At 42.7% G+C, this 8,425-nt stretch overlaps 1 protein-coding gene across 4 annotated transcripts; it reads left to right on the top strand.

Moving 5' to 3' along the window:
* The first annotated feature begins 18 nt into the window (after positions 1-18).
* LSM6 (LSM6 homolog, U6 small nuclear RNA and mRNA degradation associated) lies at positions 19-8,358 on the top strand. Of its 4 annotated transcripts, none has more exons than XM_081875536.1 (4): positions 19-154; positions 2,476-2,587; positions 6,697-6,810; positions 8,084-8,358. In XM_081875536.1, exons 2-4 carry the CDS (start codon positions 2,494-2,496, stop codon positions 8,116-8,118), a joined length of 243 nt encoding a protein of 80 aa, XP_081731662.1. In that variant the 5' UTR covers positions 19-154; positions 2,476-2,493; the 3' UTR covers positions 8,119-8,358. The 4 variants fall into 4 exon arrangements, with proteins under 4 accessions (XP_081731662.1, XP_081731664.1, XP_081731663.1 ...); XM_081875538.1 differs by lacking the exon at positions 19-154 and adding an exon at positions 253-559; XM_081875537.1 differs by lacking the exon at positions 19-154 and adding an exon at positions 690-811.
* Positions 8,359-8,425: the final 67 nt, after the last annotated feature.

Genomic DNA, 8,425 nt, shown 5'->3' with positions numbered 1-8,425 from the left:
AGGCGGAGGAAGCGAAGACTTTTGGCCGGGTCGGGGCACCGTAGCTGCGCCGCGAAGTTGCAGCGCGCTGATTGGCGGAGCGAACAGCCCATCATCTTTCTTTTACGTTCGAGAAAAACCGCCCGAGCTAGTTAAGTAACGCGAAGAAGCGCGGGTGAGTGACTGAGGGCGGGCAAGCGTGGAACTCCAGGGCAGCGGCGGCGCGAGGGGTGGCGGTTGGTGGAGGGGGGGGGGGGAGAGGCCGCGCGCGCGCTGCTGTGGCGGAACATTCTAGGCCGCGGCCTCCCTCAGGGCCTGCGCGGCGGGGCCGCTCCCTTCGCAAGCCGCGGCCGTCGAGGGTGCCGCTTTCTCCCTCAGCGCCTCCCAGCCGGCCTGTTAACGAGGGGGCCCTGGACGCTGGTTTCCTAGACCCTGCCGGCTTGGGAGTCAAGTGACACCCCCCCCTCCAATGCGGGAGACTGCGGCCCTGGCCGTCGCATTGTGTGGGCTTCGGCTTCTCAGCCCTTAGCTGGGTGCCTTAACGGTATACGACCCCACAGAAGGACTGGCAGCGGAGAGGGTTCAAATTCGCGCAAATTGTGAATTATTAATTAATCTGCTGCAGTTCTGCATTCCACCTTCTCCCTCCCCAAGTTCACGTTATCCTCACAATAAACCTGCGAGGCAGGTGGGGCTGCCCCGGTGTTACCCGGCGGTTGGGCAGTAATTTGAACCTGACACACCCACCCACTTCCTATACGTCCCTTTGATCACTACTGTACAGCACACGGGAACACACCTGTCACAGTGGCCTTTACAGGAGCACACGCGGGTAATAACAAAATAACTGCCAAGGGCAAACTTCTTACTTCTGTGTAGAATAGGAATACACTTGAAAGCGACATTTTTTTAATCCCTTCACAAGGATTGCATATGCCAAATAACCCAAATGGCGATAGGTCAAGGAGCGTAGGTCTCTTGTTAGGTGCTTTCAGGAAATGTTTCCTGGAAAGCTTCCTCTGGTGCTGTTCTATGTATGCACCCACAAGATACCTTGATTTTTAGTAAGTTTTATTAAATTTATTACCCACCCTTCAGCAGGACTCCAGGAGGAGTCCCAGAAAATAGTTATGGGAGTGCTAAATGTTAAGTTGCAAGGCTTCTTGACTCATTTTCCTTAAGCAGCTCTTCCAGTCTCTGCTTGTGAATTTTATAATCCAAATGTCTGATTGGTCTATGCTCAACATTTTGATGGAAAATTGTGGACACTTAAGTATGCCCTATGTTTTCCTAGGGTACATATACACTGTACATCATGTGTCCAAGGTTGCCAGGGCTGCTGCAGAGAAGCATAGTATAATGATATTACCTCTAGCTGTCTTGGAAATAATTGGGTCATCTGGAGCTTTTATGAATGAATGGGCCTGACCTGTGTTTGTTTGCATGCAGAAACCTTGTACATCCTGTCCACTTGTAGGTTTTCATTTCTAGGTTATCTGTGACTGTCATCATCTTGTTGCTGGTGAATGATGGTGAAAATAGAAAAGGAAAATAAGAATAGTTAAAACTACTTCTTAAAAATCCAGAACACCATATTAGAGGCAATAAATGAAGAAAATATTTTGATGAATTTTTTTCTGATGTTCTTGGGCAGGAGCCCTAATCTGTTACAGCATAAATCCCAGTTAGGTCAGTTGTGTTGTGAAGGCTTCTAGTATGTTACATCTGGGCTGCTATGGATATTGTGAAATGGGCATAAGTTGACTTGATTTAGCAAAAAGTGCAGAGTTCAGGATATTCAAAAGAAAAGCAGATACTTTAAATAGATCATATTTATTGTGGTATTTGAGGAAATACTGCCAACACCAACTTGTGCTTCTAGGGAACATGTATCCAGTTGCAAAAACAATAATTTACTAAATGGATCTGAAGTTATTTACACGTTTAACAAATTAGGCTTGTTATACGATTATATCGATGTAACTTTGGAGTGATTTCACTCATCAGTATGTTACTGCCTTCAAATAATGAAAGTTCTGAATTAGCTGTACATGAGATGAGAGTGCCTGTGCTTGTGCTTCCTCAGTTAGTTAGCTATTTATTTATAAATCCATAGTCACTATGTTAAAAAAAGAATCTGAATTCCACAATACTGTGAAGTTCTTTTGTAGAAAAACTACAGAGACAGAATAAAGGCATGCCAGAGTACTTTGAATGTTTTCAAATGGTGGTGTGTTGTGAACAGATGTGTTAGATAAGCTTCTTATTAAGAATATCAAACTGTATGTAGTTGAGAGTAGTTTCATGCAATGGCTGTAGAATTGCAGTTTCAAAAGCCTCGCTTCAAAAAAATTTTTTGCTTTATCCTCTTGTTTGATATTTATTTCCCAAATGATCACTTTACAGAGCCAGCATCCTACCTCTGTTTGTTGAGCATTTGTTTGTGCTGTTTTGAGTTCTGCATTTCAACCATTTTCCTATTTCTGTTTCCTTTAGCCTCCCAGATCTGTCAAAATGAGTTTACGGAAACAAACTCCAAGTGATTTCTTGAAACAAATCATTGGGAGACCAGTTGTTGTAAAGTTGAATTCTGGAGTTGATTATCGAGGTAAGTTCTGTCAGTCTTGTGCGCTAGTCATCATGATATATTTATGTGATCTTTGAGTTGGGAAGAAAGGAACCAATATAATTTGGATTATGATCCTGGTCTGTTCTTGGAGAGTTATTCACAGTCAAGCTCAGACATTATGGGTTATATATACAAAGGTAGGAGTAGTGAGATTAATTTAGTCCCCACATCTGGAATCTTTTTATCATCCTAGCCAAACTTTTTGGATTGAGAATTTGCTGTTTTGAACAGTAAGCCTGGCAACCCTAGCTGATTTTCTTAAATTCTAAGCCTACTTGGTGTTCCAAATGAGGATGAGGCTGTGATGACATTTCTAACCAATACTAGACCTTCTTTCTGAAGATGTTGAGTGTAAATTAAATGTTTAAATTTCCCAAGAACTCACTTCATTTAAAAGGATTCTATAGCTAAGAAGAAAGTTGATGGGCAACTTTGAGACTGTACATCTTTTCAGGAGTGAGGTTTTCATTGCACCACTACCATACTAGAGGTGATTCTAGGAAAGAGACCATTTAATGCTTGACAAACACAAGATGAAGGCTACAAGTTTGTAGGGTTTCCCCCTTTTTTACATTGAGAGAGAAGATACAGTTCTACTTATACAGTTTACTTTAAGGTATTCACAATAATTTTTTTTGCCACATTTCCAATAACAGCCTTTTATAATAAAAAATAATAATTTATTATTTGTACCCTCCCATCTGGCTGGGTTCCCCCAGCCACTCTGGGCAGCCTCCAGCAAAGATTAAAAACACATTAAAATGTCACACATTAAAAATTTCCCTTGATAAATATGATCCAAGACCTTGGTCTGCTTTTCTGATTTCCTTGAGATACGTCTAGCTTTCTAATACCTAGCCAAGGTTACCTTTCTAATACCTAGCCAAGGTTACCTTTCTAATACCTAGCCAAGGTTACCTTTTGCAGCCGGGACTTTTGTTTTAAGAGTACCGTATTTTTTGCCCTATAAGACGCACTTTCCCCCCTCCAAAAATGAAGGGGAAATGTGTGTGCGTCTTATGGGGCGAATGCAGGCTCCTTGGCTTCAGCGATAGCAATGCGAAGCCTCCGAAGCCTGCGCTCCGGAGGCTTCGTGTTGCTTCCGCTGAAGCCAGGAGAGTCTGCTCTTTGAGGCTGGCGGTGGGGAAAGCAGCGCTTCCCCCATCACTCGCCCCAGAGGATGGGGGGCAGCAGGAAGGCGCGCAACACCTTCCCGCTACTCTCCAACCCGGCTTTGAGGCTGGCAGTGGGGAAAGCAGCGCTTCCCCCATCGCCAGCCCCAGAGGATGGGGGGCAGCGGCGAGGCGCGCGACGCCTTCCCGCTACTCTCCAACCCTCCTGTGGGCTTTTGCGGGAGATGGGGGAATTCCCCCACCTCCCGCAAAAGCAGGCAAAAGCCGCGCGCTCTTTAAAGGGGCTCCGCGGCTTCTGCTGGCTTTTCTGGGGGGGGGGGGATTCCCCTACCTCCTAGAAAAGCCCACAGGAGCCATGCACCCTTTAAAGAGCGCGCCGCTCTTGGGGGCTTTTCCCCAAGGAGGGAGAAGAGACTGATTGGCCGAGTCAGTCCCTTCTCCCTCCTGCGGGCTATTGTGGCAGATGGGGGAATTCCCCCACCTCCCGCAAAAGCTGCACGCTCTTTAAAGGGGCTCCGCGGCTTCTGCTGGCTTTCTACGAGGGGGGTGGAATTCTCCCACCTCTTAGAAAAGCCCGCAGGAGCCACGCACCCTTTAAAGAGCGCGCCGCTCTTGGGGGCTTTTCCCCAAGCAGGGAGAAGGGACTGACTGGCCGTTTCAGTCCCTTCTCCCTCCTGGTCAAAAAGCCCGCAGGAGTCACACTGGGCTCCTGTGGGCTTTTGCGGGAGGTGGGGGAATTCCGCCACCTCCCACAAATGCAGGGAGAAGGTCTTGGAGTAGCGCACAGGCTGCGTGCAGCCTGTCCACTGCTCCCAGAGCTGCGGGGGGGGGGGGGGAATCATATTTTTTTACTTGATTTCCCCCCCTGAAAACTAGGTGCGTCCTATGGGCCGGTGCGTCCTATAGGGCGAAAAATACGGTATGTAGACAGTGGAACATATTCTCCTGAGAGATAGTGGGATCTCCTTCCTTGGATGTTTTTAATCAGAGCTTGGATGGCCATCTGTCAAGTATGATCTAGTTGAGATTCCTGCATTGCAGTGGGTTGGACTAGATGACCCTTAGGGTTCCTTCCAACACTATAATTCTATACTTCTGTGATCTCAACTTCAGTATCTTAATTTTCATCATATTAACTTGAAAGTAAGACCCTTTAAAATCATTAGGACTTACTTGAAACTGGTTGAAACCTTGGTTTAAGAACACAGTTTTACCTTGGTTGTTGAACGCCTTGGTACTCGGGACGTTTTGGCTCCCGAACACTGCAAACCCGGAAGTGAGTGTTCCGATTTGCAAATGTTTCTCGGAAGCCGAACTTCCAACGGAGCTTCTGATTGAGTGCAGGAAGCTCCTGCCTCCAGTCAGAAGCTGCGCCTTGGTTTTTGAACCGTTTTGGGAGTCGAATGGACTCCCAGGATTAAGTTAGACAACCAAGGTACCGCTGTAACTGTAACAAGGTACGACTGTAACTGAAATATGTTGGCAGGACATTATTTTTAAAATATTTCATACAACATTATTTTTTTAAACCCCACAAAATCATTACATATTTTAGAATAAACTCATAGCATTTCCCCCCTCAAGCCTTCCTCTGAATCTGAATCTTGTTTGCACTCTAAGTCTAAGGTAATATTAAATAGCTATCTTTAATACTAAAGAAAAAAATTCCTTCCAGTAGCACCTTAAAGACCAACTGAGTTAGTTCTAGGTATGAGCTTTCGTGTGCATGCACACGAAAGCTCATACCTAGAACTAACTCAGTTGGTCTTTAAGGTGCTACTGGAAGGAATTTTTTTATTTTGTTTTGACCATGGCAGACCAACACGGCTACCTATCTTTAATACTAAAGGTAAAGGTAAAGGTACCCCTGATAGTTAAGTCAGGTCGCAAACGATTCTGGGGTTGCGGCGCTCATCTTTACTGGCCGAGGGAGCCGACGTTTGTCCGCAGACAGTTTTTCTGGGTCATGTGGCCAGCATGACTAAGCCACTTCTGGCAAAGCCAGAGCAGTGAACAGAAATGCCATTTACCTACCTGCCGGAGCAGTACCTATTTATCTACTTGCACTGTGTGCTTTCAAACTGCTAGGTTGGCAGGAGCAGGGACCGAACTGAGCTTAGCCCATTGTGGGGCCTCGAACCACCGACCTTCTGATTGGCAAGTCCAAGCAGCATAGTGGTTTAAACCACAGCACCACCCGCGTCCCATTTTTAATACTACACACTTTTAAAACAAAAGTTGCCTGTTAGATTATTATCTCTTTAGATAACTTCATAATTTAGTTTAACTTTTCCCACATTGTATACCTAAAATGTTGTTATAGCTGTAGTATTCCAGTTTTCAGTGATAAGAGACTTTTGGTCTTGTGTACATGGCTGCTTCCTTCTATTATTCGGATTTATTTGGTTTCTATACCACCCTTCATCCAAAGATCGCAGGGTGGTTTGCAATATGAAAACATAAAATACATGCCATACCATATGAGTTAAACTTGATGTGTCTATGTCCATTCAAATTCATGACAACTTACTGCAGAATGTTAAGATACAGTAGTCTCTAGATAATCCATAAATGGAAGGATAACCTTTCCAGGCTCCAGAGAAGAAACTATTGATCTTGTGGCAAAGGGTTCTGCTACAGTGATACTATATTTCATATGCTAAATTACAGATAGTGACTTACAGTGGAATCCTAACAACATCTACTTGGATTCAAGTCTTATTGAAGTCAATGGGGCTTACTCCTAGGAAATAGGGTAAGGATTGCAGTCTTAATCAGTTTCTAGGAAGACGTGGCAATTCTTTTTACCATAACAGCCTATAGCTCTACACTTCTGCTTCCCTAGTCATTTTTTTGCAATAATGTACTGTACTTGTACTGAATTTTTAATACAACATTTGATTTAAAAATGTAGCTCTGAAGTCTAAGCAGTTCTGTGGGTCTCATTGATTTTAGGTGTTCTGGCTTGCTTGGATGGGTACATGAATATAGCTCTGGAGCAGACAGAGGAGTATGTAAATGGACAACTAAAGAATAAATATGGGGATGCTTTCATCAGAGGAAACAATGGTAAGTATGCTTAATTGGAAGATCCTGGGTTTTGGTGGATTTATCCAAGTTGTTTTGAGGGAAGATTTTTTTTAAAAAATTAGGTAATGGCTCTTCATGCACATACTTTTGATGGTGAATTAGATGTAGTAAGCAGGCATCCATAAATGTTTGGCTTCTGTAAAGCCTCATGCAGAATGACATGTTACAACACCTTCCTCTTGCCTCATGTTCTGGTACAATGAGAGAATTTGAGGTATGATTAAATATTTCAACTCAAGTGAGGCTTTGCAAAAAGGTAATAAGTGATCTGTGTTGCCCTCAAAGTCAAGAGTATGGAGCTCAGTGGTGGTTTGTTTTATTTTTACTTTACATTTTAGGAATTGTTCCTGGGATTGGAAAATAGATTCTTCGGCAGTGCTTCCCTTCAAACATTTTCCATTAGCTTTCTTGGTGGTTGCACCAGGTTTTACAGAGTTGGAAAAATAGGCTTTCTTAATCCTTGCAGTGATATAACTTCATTTATTTTAGTAGTGATGCTAGGATCAGGTAAATTAAGCCGGGGTTGGTGGGAATGCATGTATATAAATATTTAAAACAAAGAAACAATAGACCCTGCAGTGTATGGACACTTGAAACTTTTGGAGCAGTCTAGCAGCTAGGAGCTTCTTTAGTATGATGGCTCAACTTAAGTTTAATGGGTGTGTCATACATATCTAGTTATTTGCCCTTCTAATTTCAATGGGGGCATTAGGCATTTGCCCTTTTAGTTTCAATGGGAGAGTTGAGCACATGCATAAATAGCTTGCATTGTAATCAGTGGGCTTTAACAATGTTTAGTCCTGGCAGGATCATCCTCTTTTAGGATTGCGTTAGTCTTACTACTAAGATTTTTCATTGTCTTACAAAGAAAAATATCTTTAGAGCTATACTACAGCATTGGCTCCAAGGAATAATGAACAGACAGAAGCTGCTATACTAGCACTGTTGGTGCAAATATTCAAAACGTCACATGATTCTATAAGAAATCAGTTTTGTAGCAGGTTTCATACCAAAGGTTTCAGTAGCAAAACCTCTTTGGATTTGTTTTACTTTTCTCACAGTGTTATAGTACGAGATGTAAAACAGTGTTTCCATCAGTGATCGGTATTTTTGGATCAAACCAGTATTTCTGGCAATAATATTAAGTTTATGGACTGTAGCTGTTATAATTATACCTATTATATATACACTATTATATATACAAGTACATTTATGCAAAACATCCTAATTGTCTTTTCCTCCTTTTAAACAGTTTTGTATATAAGTACACAGAAGAGGAGAATGTGAGCATACCTGAAGATGGAACATTTTTGTATTGCAACTTTATTTTCTTAACATTATTTTGTTTGTTACTGGCAATTCTTCAGTGAACAAGGTTATTTCATTTTGCTGTAAAAGTTACGTGACCTGTAAGAAAGGATGGTTGTTATTTTTTATATGTAAAAACAAAATGGAATATTGCTGACAGAGTTTGGAATACATCTTGTGTTATAATTTGGAATGAAATAAACTTGGAAAAGAATATGATCTGTTTATGCTCTAAGCTAATTTTATACAACATCTGGTACTCACATGAACAGTGGTAAGTTAGAGA

The sequence above is a fragment of the Podarcis erhardii genome, assembly GCF_964252035.2.
Source record: "Podarcis erhardii genome assembly, chromosome: 9".
Lineage (NCBI taxonomy): Eukaryota > Metazoa > Chordata > Lepidosauria > Squamata > Lacertidae > Podarcis > Podarcis erhardii.
This window is presented reverse-complemented; position numbering and strand designations above follow the sequence as displayed.